The sequence below is a fragment of the Podarcis vaucheri genome, assembly GCF_965113315.1.
Source record: "Podarcis vaucheri genome assembly, chromosome: 5".
NCBI classification, from domain to species: Eukaryota; Metazoa; Chordata; class Lepidosauria; order Squamata; family Lacertidae; genus Podarcis; species Podarcis vaucheri.
In genome coordinates this window covers 80252505-80270563 of record NC_138763.1, presented here as the reverse complement: position 1 = coordinate 80270563, position 18059 = coordinate 80252505, and the positions used below count along the sequence as shown (strand labels likewise).

The 18059-nt window shown below is 38.6% G+C and overlaps 1 protein-coding gene across 1 annotated transcript in view; it reads right to left on the bottom strand.

Moving 5' to 3' along the window:
• The window catches only part of PARG (poly(ADP-ribose) glycohydrolase), a 69681-nt gene that overhangs the window by 19089 nt on the left and 32533 nt on the right, over positions 1-18059 (bottom strand). Inside the window, exons 8-11 of the mRNA XM_082222349.1 lie at positions 15871-15963; positions 12939-13096; positions 3881-3960; positions 1471-1531 (exon numbers count right to left, since the gene is read on the bottom strand). Of these exons, the coding sequence (XP_082078475.1) occupies positions 1471-1531; positions 3881-3960; positions 12939-13096; positions 15871-15963 (392 nt within the window). The remainder of the gene's footprint in view (positions 1-1470; positions 1532-3880; positions 3961-12938; positions 13097-15870; positions 15964-18059) is intronic.

The following is an 18059-nucleotide window of genomic DNA, read 5'->3' as shown; positions in this document are numbered from 1 at the left end:
CAACAGCAGCTCTTGTTCTTTTACCATTTATATACCCAATTGAAGCTCTATAAATGCCTATTTGCTGGCACACAAAAACACCTATGGAAAGCATATCCACTGTTAACCTCAGACTGAATGCTGAGGTGAAAGATGAAAAATTGACACATATTGAGGAGAATGGAAAATCTATTTTATTTCTGCTGAAATGGAAAATTTAAAGCTTTCGGGTTTTCATTCAAAATGGCCCCATTTTGCTTATTTAAAAACAAAAAGAAGCATTGTACTATACTGCAAAAAAAATTCTCTTCGGTTTCCTTTTTTAATAATACTCAAACTTTTTGGTTTAATACCCATTCTTTATCTAGACAGAAATTTTTATTCTGCATAAAATGGTATTCCTGGCATATTTAATCATCCTGTAGTGCAATTAAACAGACAAGTTTAAATTAAGCTGCATTAGTCATATCTAGCTATTGATTTACTGCTCCTAAAAACCTTTATTTTGGCCCCACTTGAACAAGATCCAAATGCTAACAGAAGAAATTAATAGGCTTCATAAAGCCATTTCTGTACAAAACTTGAGTGCATTGGCATTAATGCAAAGTTACATTAGTCATTTCCAGAAGAAACAAAAATTTAAAAAGCAGCTTTCTCACTGTGAAAGCATTTGACTGCTTAGCCTCACTCAGCTTAATGGGAAGCATGTGATCATTTATTAGCATACAGTTAAAGTCATTTAGAAAATAGCACTGAGACAGATCAATCTAATCTTTAGAATGTACAAATATAGCCTTAGATCCTAAAGTGTTCTTCCGCTGATGGCAGGGTGGGCAGTTCCTTCTTCCTGCTGCAGCCCCCTCTGCCACGTAGCATCCTGTTACAGTCGTACCTTGGTTTTCGAGCAGAATGCGTTCCGGAAGTCCATTTGACTTGCGAAACGTTCGGAAACCAAGGCACAGCTTCCAATTAGCTCCCAATTGTGCAGGCACACCGGAAGCAATAGTGGAAGCCGCATCAGATGTTCGGCTACCAAAAGAATGTTCAAAAACCAGAACACTTGCTCTGTTCGACAACCAAGGTATGACTGTATTAGGTTTGTTTCCTTCCAACATGAGCCAAGAGGAGCAAAGTAAGTACAAGTTGCTTGTGTTTTGTAAACAATCGTTTATGACCTACTGCAAGGTGCAAACATGGTTGAAACAGAAAGTTACAGAGAACTTGAGAACTTGAGATATAATAATAACAATAACAACGAACAACAACAACTTTATTTTATATCCCAAAGCCATTTTCTACTCTGTGAAACTGACATGGATCATTCATTTGCACAAGATGCTTATACAACCAACCTGGGTTTCCTGACAATCCCCACCCCCACCCCCCAAATCCCAGGATGTCAGGCAAAAGAAAAAAGCTGAAACATTACTGGGATTTAGGTAGAACTGCTCTAATCAAGATGAAACTATTTTAAGAGATATTTTACCCTACCTTTCCCAATCTGGAAATTCCTGTAGACACTGTCTTGTAAATGTCACCAGCCCAGTGGGTTCTACAAGAAAACAAACCCAAGCAAGTATATAAAAATGTAGCACTTCATTTCATTTGGAAGATAAATCTACAAAGGATGTACCTCTGGCACAGAAATGTTGCCAGAGAAACAATATGTTGAATATTTGTTTTTTGTCCAAATAATTTTTATTGGCTTTCATGTAAATACAAGAACAACATATAACTAGTTGATTGCCTATATTAAGATGTTCATTCCTTGAAAGGGAGTACTGATGTTTTGATTTTTAAATTCCAAGTGAACAGAGTAGTGCAATCAAATAATAGATCAACAACAAATAATGAACAGAAAATAGAAAACGAATGGTGGTTGTAAACTATTTATATTACCCATCTTACCTCTCAATTCATATTCTTTTGAATTTAAAACTACTAGAGGAGGTGTGTTCTCCACACTTTTTTTTGCTTAATTTTAAACTCTGTGTACCTTTATATTGAGAGTGATTTTGAGGGACAGAAACCTATGAAGTGGTCTCTGGTAAAATAGAAAAACACATTTTATTTATGTAACCTTCCTAGGAAGGGAAAGCTACATCCTTCTGATTTAGGAGCATTAACCTGATCCTAGGTACCTTTTCTCAATGAAGGAGAATGTACTGCAGCATATGTAAGCCTAAGCAACAATCTAAGTTTGATTTCTTCTAATGGATTAGAAGTGGGACGGCGATGGGCTCCAATAGTGAACCCTTCTAAGGTATGCATTTAAAGGTGCAGGACGAAAATAGGATTGATCTGTATGAGGGTCTGCCTTCTTCAGAAAAATGTAGTCACTCCAGTATTCTCCAAAGGGGAACTCGGAAAGGGAGATAAACCTCATGACTCTGGCTTATTCCCGAAAATAAATCTGTGTGACAGGTAGAACTCAAACTAAACATATAGATTGTTATGTGCAAGGGAATGGCTGCATAAAGAGGCATTTATTGTTGGTCTCTGTTAAAAGTTTTGGTGAACAAAATTAAAAACATTAATAGTGTAAACGCAATTAAGGTTGCAATCCTGTGCACACTTTCCTAGGAGCAAGCACCACTGAACACAGGGATTTCCTTCTGAGTAGCTATGCACAGAATTGCATAGAGACTATCTTAACCACCTGAAAATGTTTCATCTCTTGTGGTTTGCTATGATTTGGCTTACTAGTTTGCTAACCTAATTCATAAGGGAAGAAGACATGAAATATCCTGGCAAATGACTTTATGGAAAATGTTTGAAGAGTCTTCTTACCAAGCTAGAAATTCTAAGATATTCAAAAGGTTAAACAGAAGCTTTGTTTGTTTGTTTTCCAAAGGCAGTGATTTCTGCACAAACCTTGTGTTTACTCACAAGAGGACTGTCATATTATGAGATCATGTTTCACAAATTAAATGTTTGTCTTCTGAAAACAAAGCCCTTGGTTTTCAGGAACTCAGGATAATGTTACAAGTGATTTAATTACTGTTTGTAATAAAAGAAGTTTTGGAAATGGAATATTTAATTTCTTTTCATTTGAAAGATGAATTACTGTTGTTGTCTTCTTATTAATTACATGGAAAAAGCAAATATGCCATTTTGTCTCCATCAAAAAAGAGGCTACATGTTACTAATAAAAGGCTAATAGTCCCATCATTACCTTTAAACAAACGAAAATGAAAAAAGCGCAAAATATTGGTATCATAAAAACTTGGGCAGTATAACAAGATTATATATTTCCACTGGAAAAATACAGCATGAGGAGGAGATGTGAAACTATTGGGTTACATCCACTAGTTAGAGTAGACCTTTTGATATTAATGGATTAGTTGTGCCCATTAATTTCAATGGGCCTATTCTGAGTAGGATAGCATTGGAGAGAACTCGCTGTTTTTGCCAGACAACCACATGCATGCCATAATGACTAATTTCAGTTTGATTGCTAGCCTTCTTTTTGTATTCTCAGGTAATTTAGATTAAGGTACTCTCTCTCTCTCTATATATATATATATATGTATGTATATGTATATATTTGTGTATACATATGTAAAAGTGTGCATATATAATTAGTATATCCATTTTTAAACTACTGCTCAACTACAGCTATGCAGAAGTATTTTGAATATGATTGCATTAGCCATCCTGGGCCCTACAATCAATGGAGGCCCTGTTGGTGGTCATGACCCCATGTCAAGGCCTTCATGGTGGTGGTTCCCCATTTGTGAAATGCCCTCCCTGAAGAGGTGCATCTGCCCCCCTCATCAACAAAATTCCAGAGGACTTTAAAAACATGCGTGTTCTCTCAATAATTTGATGGCTGAAAGATACTGTTCTTGGAAATCTTGAAATTATTATGGGAGAATGTGACTGTTTTAAAATGTTTTACTTTTCTCTGTGACTCTTCTGAAGTAGCAGAAAAGGGTTTTCAGTTTCTCAGGCTTCCTTGGCGAACGCCCTTCAAACAACCTACAAAAAGCAAAAAGGGGGGGGGGAGATTATTATAATTCAGCAATTTACTAACCAACGGAAGCAAGGGATGACTTGAATGAACAATTAATTATAGCAATTCTTCAAATATGGAGGCTTTAGAATAAAATTTGATTTAACCCGAGTTAAAGACAGTTAAGGGACGCGGGTGGCGCTGTGGGTTAAACCACTGAGCCTAGGACTTGCCAATCAGAAGGTTGGCGGTTCAAATCCCCGCGACAGGGTGAGCTCCCGTTGCTCAGTCCCAGCTTCTGCCAGCCTAGCAGTTCGAAAGCACGTCAAAGTGCAAGTAGATAAATAGGTACCACTCCGGCGGGAAGGTAAATGGCATTTCCGTGCGCTGCTCTGGTTTGCCAGAAGCAGCGTAGTCATGCTGGCCACATGACCCTGAAGCTGTACGCCGGCTCCCTCGGCCAATAAAGCGAGATGAGCACCGCAACCCCAGAGTCGGTCACAACTGGACCTAATGGTCAGGGGTCCCTTTACCTTTAAAGACAGTCCAGTATTAGTACTGTACACATCAGTTCCCGACATATCAAAGAAACCTCAAATTTCTTAAGCGCTCTGTTGTACAAAGATGCCTAAAATTGTGACATGAAGGCTGGCATCGTTAACCTTGCCATATGGGAATCCCTTGCAGACAATTGCAGAGCCTGGAGACTGTCAGGTAGTGTATCCATAGCAGTGACCAAAGGAAGTATGACCGCTGGGAGGAGCGCAGAGAGAAGAAACCCCATAGTGCACCTGTAGCAGCAGGTCCAGATGCCTTCATCTGCTCCAGCTGCAACCAAACATGTCTTTCCTTTATTGGTCTCTACAGCCACAGCAGGTGCTGTAACCCCACAACTGTTTGACTTTATGCCTGAAGGAGTACTACTCCATTGTCTACCAAGATCAATGGACGCCAACAACAACAAAATTACTCACAAGTTCCAAAAATTTAAAATGGCCTAGGACGCATACTGACTTTCTGAGCACACATTCTTCATGAACTCATTACAATATATCTGATGGAAATATATTAGATTTGTGAGTATATTCCTCATGGGCCACTCAGACAACTGTTGGGTTTTTTTTAAAAAAAATATTTCATTTTATAATGTATATAAAGCAGAGAACAATTATAAGAAGAAATATAAAGATGAAAAACAGAACTCTAAAACATGTAGAAGTAGTAGCTACACATGAGTTAAAATAACAAAGTCCAAGACTATCAAAATTATCAGATCATCAAGTTTCGTTCCAGATTTGCCAGGCTTGTGACGAGGATTGTCATGAAAATGATTGTTTGGCAGTATATGTCAAAAAGGAATGCCGTATCATAGAAAATGTGTCTTGAGGTTCCAGTCACACAACTACTGAGTATTACCGTATTTTTCGCCCTATAGGACGCACATTTTCCCCTCGAAAAATGAAGGGGAAATGTGTGTGCGTCCTATGGGGTGAATCCAGGCTTCAGGAAGCTATCCGCAAGGCTTGGGAGCCTGCGGGAGTTCCCGCCAGGATCCCTAGGCTTGCGGATAGCAGCCTGTTCTGGGGGCCGGGGTCGGGGGAAGCTCGGGCTTCCCCCGCCCCAGCCCCGCGCCTGGGTGGGGGGGAAATTTTTTTTCTCCCCCCCCAAAAAAAAACTAGGTGAGCCCTAGGCGAAAAATACGGTAATTATTTTTCTTTGCCTGATATTTTCCTGAATTGAATTAGAACTAATATGTTTGATTCCTTTCCTTTCAATGAACAGGAAAGTGTTGTAATTTTCCTATTCCTGGAAAAGGAGCTACATGAATTACATGAATTAGTTTTTCAGGTGCTATGCTGTTCCTGTGTGTAGACCATTTGTGTATGAGCAGTTTCATACACAGTTAACCAACTGCAGTGACATCTGCATTGGCTTTAGTGGTAAAGAACTCAGAATCTAATTCTAGACTATCTGAAGAGCTATCTACATCCCCTCAAGTGAAAAGATTACTTTTACTGACTTACACCTCAATGGCGATGTTAGGAAGGAAAAATTTCACTACTCAAGAAACATTCCCAATTCTTCTTCTTCACTGCATTTTAAAGCTTTAGAAAACTGCACTCTAAAAAAACACATTGCGTTTAAATAAATTCTTTTATGAAAACCAACCTAAGAGACATCCTCTATTTTTAGTGATTAAGGAAGAACATACTTTTACCTCAAATCATCATTTAAAATAAAAATAAAAATGTGTCATCTACCTTCCAGCAACCTGCCCTTACACTGCTTAATCTGATTTTAGAAAGACGAAAAACGTCTTTATGGGTAGCATAATGCAATTTGCCTGGAGAGAAAAATTGTGGGGACTTCAGAAGCAGAATGCCTCTAGTTGCATGTTCACTAAAAGATATCAGATGTAGTAAAAACCCTTTGGGGGATGCAATCTCGTTTTGAAAAACTATTCTTGAAATACTGAAATGTTAACTGGGAATGGAAAGTGACGTAATAGCATCCAACTAATTCCATTTGTTAGAAAGGCAGACAAGCTTTTACAGTATACAAAACAAAAAGAACCAAAAGAACCCATTACCCTTCAGGTTTTCAGTACTGAAATGTATTTCGGTTTTTTAGTTTGCAGAAGTTAACTTACATGAAAGGTACAATAAGGAAAAAATAAGGGTGGGTTTCAGCTAACAAACTCTGTCAGCAGACGTTCTGCACTTCCTCCCCACTTGTCCCACCCACCACATGCTCCCTACCCCCAAAGTGGCTTTCGGGTTTAGGAGAACCCTGTGAGCCACATGCAGGGGGGGAGAGAAGAGGGTTTGTTCTGCCTGGCAAGCTGAAATGTTTGTACAGACAGAATCTTTGTCACACTGCAATATTGAATTCTACTTATTTTAAAGAAAGATCCACTTTAAAATAATTATGCAAATCAAGACAGCAATTTAAAAAAAGATAAAGGGATTTCTCGTGGTTTAGTTGACCTTGAAAATAACTATATTTCATGCTTTTATTCTGCCCAGTTTTTAACGTTCAGACTCACAGTTTTTACACTGAATTGTTTCACAAATAAATAAAATATCAATTCAATTTCCATTGTACTTTCTCTCTACTTTAGCTGATTTCTCTATCTCCCTGCCCTTTCAGGGGGAAGGACTACTTCCTCCTTCTTTGGCCACTGTTGGCCCTACATAGAAGACTGGGGAAGAGGTCCTTTATACTGCTCTTCCATCAGCAGCTCCAACGACCACCTCACTGAGCATTCCATATGCCAGGAGTCGTTAATATCATCCATTTGATGAAATCTACATGCTACAATGCATTTGCTGCCAATGAGGAGTGAAGACAAACTCTAGTGAAATCCTTGGAATTGACATGTTTTGTGTTGTTTTAACTGTTATACCATTTTTTTTTACCAGGGACATTTCTTTGAGAACTTTTTTTCCTTGAAAGGCTGTATATCAATAAGTATCAATAAATAAAACCAAGTTTGTGCACAGGACATTATAGGTCATACTTGTGCAATCTGCATAGCTCACTTTTGTGGTGTACAACTCCACCAATCCTATTTTGCACATTTTACATTGTTGTAAAGATGGAAAACAGGAACCAGCCTGAACAGGCAAATCATCTTAGATATTATAGTTTCAAGAGAAGTTTACAAACACAAGAAACTGGTTCACTAGTAAGAACTTAATCATGCCTGCGTGTTTGTAATGAATGTCAAAATAAATGAGTCAGGACAGTCATAGTAGCCAGGGATGCTCTAAGCAATTAACACATTGATCCCCACCCACAACTCTGAATGACAAGAATACATGAGTATGTTTTATTACAGTTTCTCAAGCTACACTGCAGCCCAATCCCAAAGCAATTCCCTGATTGGAATTCAGATAATCAATTTACTAATGCAAGAATCCAGCAGAAAAACAAGTCATTTAAGAAATAAATCTCATTATGGAGCAGTCTAAGTAAAAGACAAAGCTCAGCAAGCCCGGCTTTACATTGCAGTAATTGATAAATTACTTGCAGTTGCATATTTCCCTCCAGTACGCCACTTTTGTCCAGAACAAGATGCTCTGTCAAACTGCCACATGGCTACTTCAATTTAGAAGAGAGATGTAAAACTTGAACAGGGCTGATCATTGCTGCAATCCACAATTTGTCTTTGACCTTCCAGCCTCTGAATAAATACAGCAGCAATATTAATCAAATTGAAGACATTTTAAATAGAGATTTAAGCATTCTGAAATAATATGGAGACAGATATGAGAGAATGCCAGAGGTCTTCAAAATGCAGGGTATAGTATGAGAAATGCAACCAAGGTTGTCCAGCTACTACTATGGTTCCAATTCGGTTTTGATCATGTTCTGAATATGGTGCTCCTGCTGTTATTCCCCTTATTCATCTGCTACTGGAAGGCTAGCCTTTATGCTGTTTGTGTTTCTATTGTTACTGATTTATGGCAAGCTTCCCTTTTCGAAAACTGTTTTTTATTTTATGTCCTGTTAGTCACTTTGACTTTCCTTTGCAAAGAAAAGAAAAAACTGGCATCAATTTCCAGGTAAATTTGTAATATTCTGATGCATAAATTCTGAAAATATTTTCCACCATTTTTTGAGCCCCTGCCTTGCCCAAGTATTAAGTAGGCTTATCATTCCTTATTTTGCCGTTGATGCATAGGGCTGGCAAGAAAAAACTCCTATTTGTGTGGTCCGTATTATGAAAGGAGGATTGCATTCAAGGAAGTCATACTCCTAGGGGACTCACCAAAATCAATGAACCTGGTCAACGTAAGTCCATTACTTTTGATGAGTCTGCTCTGAGTAGGACTTAGTTGGATGCAATGCAGAGGACTTATTTTAGAAATCATTTTTCAGCAGCACTTTGTCTTTTCCTCCTCTAACATCTAAGTACTGCTTTTCACATCCAGCAGTGAATTAGGCAGTCAATTGAGCATAAAATGGGTGTTTGCAGATTACTTTTTTTTCCTTTTTTACAAAATTGAGAGACATGAGAATTATTCACTACCCAATTAGATTTTATGCTTTCAGATGAGATAGCCTCAAAGCAGCTTGAAATGATGTCACACACAAAGTGATGTAGAAAACAAACCTTTAGTTATGGCTGCAAGTCTTTTCAAGTTAATTAAGTAAATGAGCTTCAATTTCTCTATTTACATAGAAAGTAGCTTAGAGGCTTTAGATTCCCCTGGCTTCAAGCTTAAGGAACACACCTCAACCATTTAACCTCACAGGCAATATCTTCTTAGGTTTATTGCAGTCAAGCAAATGTCAGGTGTAATATCATCTCCACACAATTAAAAATATTGTCTTGTTTCATCTAAAAGTGAATTATTTCATGCACTTTCCACATTGAAGCCATTCCCCCGCCACCGCGCTCCACAATGTGTGATAACCCACGCCACACACTGCTGCTCACTGCTGCATGCCAACACATTCATCATTCCTAACCACTGAGCATGATAGCTGGGTTGATGGGAATTGGAGTTCACAACAGCTGAAGAATACCACGTTGGCAACCTCTGTACTAGCCAATAAAGAACAACAGGCTATTGTATTTTTCATACAATTCACACTTGAGGTAGGTCTTTAGAACCAGTTTTAGGCCTACATACTGCACCACTCTGGCTCCTGAAAACATCCAGGTGTTTGAAACCGGTTTATATGTAGACGGTAAACAGAATCAATTTTCATAAATATAATATGGAGCTTTATCCCCTAATCAGATTACTCTGAACAAATGAAAAAAAAATCCCACAGAGAATACTCATTAATGTTATCAAATGGATGTTTATGGTAAGAGAGAATTACATTACAGCTAAATTAGATTGTCCAATCTCCCTGTGTAAACACAATATGCAACATAATAGTTTCCTTTCTTAAAGCTATTCCATAAAGGTGCATATATCTTAACTAGTGTACATTTCCCCACTCTCCCATTTTTTAAAAAGAAGTTAACAAACTTTCCTTGTTGACATTAAAATGATGTCAGGGAGTATTGCTTCTGCTACCTTTAAACAAAAGAAGCATATTCTAGTTTTAAGCTTAATATTTGCATAAAAAATCATATTCAGAATTGTGCTTCAAGAAAAGAAAAGAAGGATCGATCAGGAATTTTCTCCTTGATGTGAATGCAGTTTTGTTAATGAAACTTAAAAATGACTGAAATTGGGGAGTGAGGGCACAAAGGCTGTTATACAAATCTTTTGGATCAAAATAAGCAGGGAGGGGGAAAGAGGCAGTTACAGTAACTATATACTCTCTGATCTCTATCTGTATTTGGACTACAATTCCCATCATCCATGACTAGCTAAGGATGATGGGAGTTGTCGTCCAAAAACAGCTAGAGACCCAAGTTTGGGAAACCCTGAGCTAGATTAACAAAGGAAAGTAACCCCTCCCCCATTTCTGGTTTTGCTGCCATGTACGTTTCGATGTTTTTATACAATAAGTTTGATACAGTAAGAGTAGCTGTGCTAACTGATGTTCAGTGCTGCCTTGAGCGATTGGGAAAGGTGGGGTATAAATGGTTTGAAAGGCTTTTTCAGCCAGTTTCTCTCACAGATTCTAAATAGCAGGCCAGTCTTTTGAACTGGCTTTCAATAACTGAAGTTTTTAAAGAAACTACATGTGAGGAGCAACACTACACCCACTTACTCAGGTGTAAGTCCTACAAAACTCAAGAGACTTGCTTTTGAACGGACATGCATAAGATTGCTCTGTGAATTAGCATGATCCCCTTTAATTTATAAGACTTTAAAAAAAATAAAGCGCCACATGTACACAAACCAAACAATCACCTACATTCCTAAAATAGTTATTTAGGCAAAATATTACACATGTGATATATCACAGGATGTTTTTTTAAAAAATCCCCAGAATACACCTTTCTCAAGTGGTTATTTTTACACCAGCAAATATTTGATTTGCCTTTCATTCTTCTGTAAAAATCACAGAAGAAAAGCAATATGGAAACATTTTTAGATACTTACTATTGGCAGAAATCTAAGTGAGATTGGCAACAAAGGTCAGAGGGACAATGAAATTTGGAATGTCCCCTTGCAATAAAAGCCTGGTCCTTCATATGTTTACTCAAAAGTAAATCCAATCAAGTTCAATGGGGCTTGCTCCCAAAAAAGTTGTCCAACGGACTGTAACCTAAAGGGGCCTTCCAGGCAAAGTAGCTTGCAAGTGTCATTCATTCTGAGACAGTATGTATGCCTGATTTCTGCTCCCTGTTGCAATTCCTGTGTTGTTACCCCCTCACTGGTATTATCTGAAAGCAGTCTAATAAAAGAAGAGAGAAAGTCCTTATGTTCCAATTCCAATACATAAAGATTCCTAAAAATTCTGTCAGCTGGATGTTTCAAAGCACTTTGGATCACTTGCTGTCATCAGCATGTAAGAGTACCAAGCAATGGTATACTTGAGAAGATTTAAGGGAAATAAAATACATAGTGTTCTCAACCTTTTGTACCAAGTGTCTCTTGTTTTGATAAAACAGATTGATGGTCCTGTCAGATCTCAAGACATGCAACTGAGAGTTTTCTGTTTAATATGTACATATTAAATGTGTCATTTCATTTTATTACCTAAAATGGCCAGGCCCTACACAATGTAAAAATGATATTTCCTAAGAGAAGGAATATATCCATCTAAGGAAGGTGCTAAACCTAATCTGCCAAGCACGTCTTAGCATACAATTGATTTATTTTTATTTATTTATTGAAAGCGGGTGCAGCTATAAACAGAATGGTTGATGCAATTTTACTTAAGTGTTTACAAGCAACAATTTGATGTAACCCTGTGATCTGAGGATAGAACTCCTAATGTATTTTCTACCCAGGTGTATGCTTTCATAAGAGACCCTCACTAAGCATTTTGTAGAACTTTTGGTGGCTGTCACCTATTTTAACTACAAGTAGCTGTGAATGCACTATGCTCCCAGAAAGGGCTGTGTCCAATGTGATAAAAAACAAAACAAAAAACCAAGCATGTATAACCCTGAACAGCAGAGAAGAGGACAAGGGGACAGCAGTTAAAGAACCCCCCCAATCATCTAAGCTGGTCTACCAACAAACACACTTTCCACTGCCATTGCCCATGTCAAGACAGATAAAATCTATGCGCTGGGCTTTAGTTTTGGAATCACTGTTTCATTATGCATTGAAGGGTTTTAACTGGGTTCAAATAAAATCTGAAATTAACACAAGCATGTTAATATATACCTTTAAAAGCTCTTATAACTAGATTCCTAAGCTTCTATCAATGATTTGGATCCTAAGATAAGTTAACTTGAAGGAACATTTCCAGTCTCTTCTTTGTCCTGTAGCCATCTGCACCCCTTCTCAAAAGTATCTTGAACAGGTTCCGGTGGGGTGAAGGGGTTTCTGAGAAATGTGGGAAAGGGCATGAGGGTTGCTAGACCCCTAAATTGGGTCCATCTGATTTGGGGCAAATCCTGCCCTCCACCAAGCAACCCTCTGTGTCCTATCACACATTTTCAACAAGAGAATTTGTTGCCTTCATGTCTTGACTCTGGGCTTCTCAGAAGCATCATCCTGGCCACTAATGGAAATAGGATGCAGTGCAAGATGGACCTTGAGTCTGATATAGCAGGGCTGTTCTTATAAATGGGGAAGTGTTGAAGGAAGTGACAAGTGAGGGGAAGGACCACTATTAGAACTGAAGCGGTGAGCATGATTACGGTAAATGGAAGGAAATTAGCACTCTAACAATAAAGATTATCTTCACCAATTATGAACAGTGCTGCTCATTTAAAGCTCCATAACATTTCCATCAATAACTTTAGTCTCAGATCTACTTTTCCATATTTTCCAAATCTCACAAAACAGGTTTGTCAGGAATCATTTCCTATTTTAATGAGATTCTTTCAGGAATTAGCAATGCAATGTGGACAACTTCTCCCCTACGGCAAGACACCCCTGAGTATCAGCTACTTAAACTGGCACCATACCTGTTGAAGTTAATATCTGGATAGCTAGAATATTCTGATTTCATCTTGGCATTTCGCCGGGGGAAAGTGCAGAAGAAGGCATTTGCTAGCAAACTAGCAGTCTGCTCCTGTGACATGGTGATGGAGTGGTTCATTTTTTGTTTCAGTAGAGGTACTGGCTAACAAAAGGGCAGAAAGATGGACATAATTAGTTTAGCAATTCAAAAAACAAAAACAGAACCATCACCCAAAACCCAGAAGAACAAAATTACATTTACTAATTTAGAGCAAAAGTAATTTAGGGGCCTTAGTGGGTTCTTAAATCAGCAGCACCATTAAAATCAAGAGCTGTTTATCCAAGATGATTGGGAAGCCTTGTTTGACGAACTGGAGATTTCTAATCAATAACAACAAAAAATGTCAAACAAAGCACCACTAGCCTGAACAAAAAGGAAGCATCCATAGGAACAACGGATGCAATATGATTAATCGTGAAGGAAAAATAAAACATCAGGAGATTGCAACAGCTGTATTTTACAGTCTCCCTGTCACAGATTAAAGAAAATGGGCAATTACAGCAATCACAGCAAAAGAAGACGGCAGGATGATACAAAACAACATAACTAAGGTATTCTTTGATTTTCTTGCTATAACTAAGAGCAAAAAAAATTCAAGCTTCAAGAAAAACCACATAATGCTTCATTCAAACACTACCATTGTTATATGTTTATTCTATAAATTAGCTCCCAATACTCAAAATAGAGAAGAAAGGGAGATACATGAGCCAGATGCTCTGATTCTGGCTCATGGAGACCATGGTTCAATGTTAAGTGAGAACTAGGCAATTTAAAATTATTTTGTGCAGCTACTTTAAAATGCACAGTTAGAATTAATCAGTAAAGGGATTTCATACCTTTTCTACAGATTTTCCAAATCTCCTTATTCTTCCTTAGTTAAATATGAGCTTTTCTGATCCATGAGAAATCATTAGTTTTGCCTTTATTCCATTAACTGAAGTGTAGCTATTAAAACTTAACTGTTTGTATCTAGGATGGCTTTTGGAACGACTTCTAGAGATCCATACATGTGAACAACTTTTAGCAGAATTCATAAGTTGTTCCAAGTTAGTAGTCTGAGCTACAACCAAGATTCCTGGATGGATTCAGCATAATGTATCATCTCTGAACAATCTTCAAATATGTATATTTCTAAAGGCAGAGGTGGGGAACCTCCAGTCTGTGGCACAATCTTTGTCCTCCGTGGCATCAGGGGTGGAGGTGAGAGGGCAACGTAAGGGCAGGGCTTTGAAGGAACTATCAGGATAAGCAGCTGCCTTTGGAAAGATTGCCTGCATTCAGGACTCTTAAAGGAGAAACGATGTCTGAGCAGCTACCTCCCTTTTCCTTAAAACAAGGAAGCACTTTAAGGACTGGACATGGGTCTCCAAAAGGAGGAGAAGGGGCTGTTAGGGAGATCCTGTTGGAGGCAGAGGTGGGGTAGGGGGAGCAAGCCAGCAGAGGGAAGTAGGGTGGGGGGTAGAGTCCATGGGTGGCAATATTCAAAAGGGGCTGGGCCAGAGTTGTCCCTGGCAAGAACAGTGAGAAGAACAAGGAAAGACAGAGCTGAAGGCCTGCAGAACTTCCCTAAGCGCTAGGGAGGACAAGCTTTTTGCAGCTTCTCCTATCTGAAGGGGTTCGCATTGTTGCCATAACATGCTACCCCCAACTGAAGGATATAATGTGCAGGACAGCCTAGTCTAATGGACCTGGGAGCTCTGGAGAAAAAGCATGAGGTCCCTGAGAAATATGAAGGTCTCAGCCCTTGTGCAATTATTATACAGGACGGGGTCCAAGAAGGTACCAATGTTGGACAAACTCTTTCCTGCCATTAAAACTACTGCTGAGAGGTCCTTTGAGGTGACATGGGTTTAGAGGTTAGAAATGAGTCACTCCAGTCAAACTGCTCCTCACTGAATCTAGAATAAATATTGGTTTTTTTGCCACAAGGGTCTGTGCCAGTATATAGATCCAAAGGAACCTTGGGGTTTTGAATTTGCCCTCCTTGCAGGAGTATTGTCTTCACAACAAAACAGCTTTAAATACAGAATTATTTGTGGATCTCAGAGCTCTGCTGTTTTTACGTTTTTAAAATAATACAGCTGTCAAAAAGCCGTGTTAAAAAAAGGACTGAAAAATATTCTACTTACTTTTTTCCTGAAAATATCTTTGTCAGCATTTAACTAAGCATAAATGTTGTACTCCAATATTGTTGTTGTTTTTTTAAATGTATTACTGGGGGAAGGGGGGGAAATGGGCCCCACAATTACACAATTATTACTTGGATACAAAATATTATTATTTAAATTGAAATTAAGATGTTCACCTGATCAAATATCACTATAAAATATTTCCGACTGCAATCCTAACCCCTTACCTTAAAGCCCCATTAAATTCAATGGGCTTTACCCATGAGTAGATATGGTTAGGACTGCAGCCTTACTTGTGCATGCAATGACATACTGTGCGCAAAATACCATCACTGTGTTACACTTGAGTTTGTACAAGAAGTGACAAATCAAGAATTTTCAGAAAGCAAGGAGTTGCTTTAAGCAACAACAATGATTTCACAACCAGTTATCCTTCTGTTCGTTAGAAAGACCTGAACAAAAAGAAGCCACCTGAAAATGCCAGCTTTCTGACTATTCTAGCACATCTCTCCAGTGTATGCAAGATTTTGATATATAGCTCAAATCAAGGTTCAGAAATGGGATAGGGCATTTTTAATGTCCTTTTATATTGTTATGGATGTGTGGTGTCTTCACTATTCCCTAGGCCTCAGCTCAACAAGGCAAGTACCACGTATCAGGACCTTGGCATTTTGACCTCAACCATTCGTGGTGGTGCACAGCAAATTAATCTGCTGCAGATAATATACTTAAGATGCGTCCACTAACCTGGGTGCAGATGCTAGGCAAACAGAGTGCAAGCTTCACCATATCGGGCAAAATGGACTGAAACAAATGCTGAGCCTCTGCATCTTCAAGCACCTAGAATGCAAATAAGAGGGTGGATTTAGGCCTAGTATTAGGAATATGGTCCGCCAAATTAATCTCTCTGTACAGCAACTGGCTTTTCAAGACAAAGTCATTTCTCAGTGCAAGCATTTTTAAAAGTCAAATGTACAAACATAAAACTCGGGAGCCCTTACAATTCAGTCTCTAATGCTAAAGTAGAATCAGTGTTTGGCACCAAGTCAAACCTGAAATTTTATTGCTGCAACAAAAGTGCATGGGAATGTACTAAAATGAAAGATTAAGATTCTCGGAATTTAGAAGGGTGGACACATCACAACAAACTCTTTAAGAACCATTCTTGGCACTCAACTCTTCCATCTTCCTGGAGAACATAACCTGGATTTTCATATACAACCTGGAAATCAAGACCAGACATTTTCAATCCTGAATATTTAACAATCCTGAAGTTTAAAAGTAAGGCTATTATTCTAACAACCCACTCAGATGTTTGGCGTGTGCATCAGTCTGGAAGCAAAACAGGGCTATTCAGAATAAGGAAGTTGACTCCCTGAATATGCAGAAGTTCATAAATTAAAAGGAAAAAGATTACAAAAAACCCAGAAGTGGCCCTGAGAGCTTCCACGAATATGGAATGTTGAGGGCAGAGAGATAAGAAAATACTATAGTCTTTAACTAATTTCATGTCTGGAAAGGATAGTTCTAGACTCCCAATGAACACTAAAGACAAGAACTCTGAATCATTTTGAAGGGGAGGGGCACACTAGTGTCCCACCACTGTTATGCCCCCCCATCCAAAAGCTTAGGGGGAAGGGAAGCACAGTTCCTAGGTTACAGAGTATTCCCAACTATATTTGCAGACCCTGGAGGCAGTTTGCTTTGGGTGGGGAAAGGCTGTGGGAGGCTTTGCAAAGCAGTCCTGCTACTTTTTCAAATAGGTGTACAGTACACTATCCACCAAGAAAGTGTGGTACCTAGCAGCCAAGACCAAATGACACCAAATGTTTTTGTCCCTAAGGACTGGGGTTCTCTTCACTCAAGCAGACAGTTTGCTGTACTTGGCTCTTCCTTGCAGCCGAGACGGGGGAGGGGGGGGGCGCAGGGGAGAGAGAGAGAAATGGGGAAGGATTGGTGATGGTATTAAGATGCCCCCTCCCCAGCCTTTAGATTTTCATTGTCAGCCTTGACAATGTCCCTCCAAACCTCTCTTCTCTACAACCCAACTTGACTGGCTTATGCTTACATTGAATAATGTCTATCTATCAAGTACCTTAAAAACAACAACATTCGAGCATGACAAACAAGAAAAAGAACAAGGCTCTATTCACAATCTAATCAGACAACATGAACAAAAATAAAAAGGGAAGAAATGGAAGATGATACCATCTAAAAATACCAGTAAAATAAATTGCAAAACAATCAGATTTTTATCTTATGAACATTTCATGCACCACACAATTACAACTTCATATTTTGCAGCTGCATAGCCTAGAAAACTACGCTTTGAATTTTAGGCTTGCAACAGCTGGTAACCACATAATATTGAGAAGTAACAGTACTATTAGATTTAAGGTTTTGTTTGAGGGTTTTTCTCTTCTCCATTTCACAAATCATCATCTAGACTGCAAGCCAGGAGCTGTGTTACTTTATAATATTTGTAAGATGCTTAGATGATAATAACAATATATCCTACACAAGGCACATAGTGAAGAAAGTCTATTAATTCAAAGTAATTTTAAGTGGGGGAATGCATCTGCATAGAGAAATCATAACAGTTAGGAAAATGAAGAAGCTATCAAACTGATCCAAAAGCTTTCACAAAATGTAAGAGCGCACTAAAATTCCTCATTGCTCTCAACTACAGGCATGGGACACGAGAGTAATTTCAATTGTCAGTTGAGATGAACAAGTGTGGGGAAGTGGTTAGAAATGTCAGATTAGGAGCAGGGAGACTGGAGTTCAAATCCCCACTCAGCTATGAAGCTCACTAGCTGACCCTGAGGAAGCCATTTATCTCTACCTTCAAATCCTGTTTGTGAGGATAAAGTGGAGCTGGGGAAAGAAGAAAAAATATTTATGCCACCTTAAGCTCCTTGGAGGAAAGGTGAAAT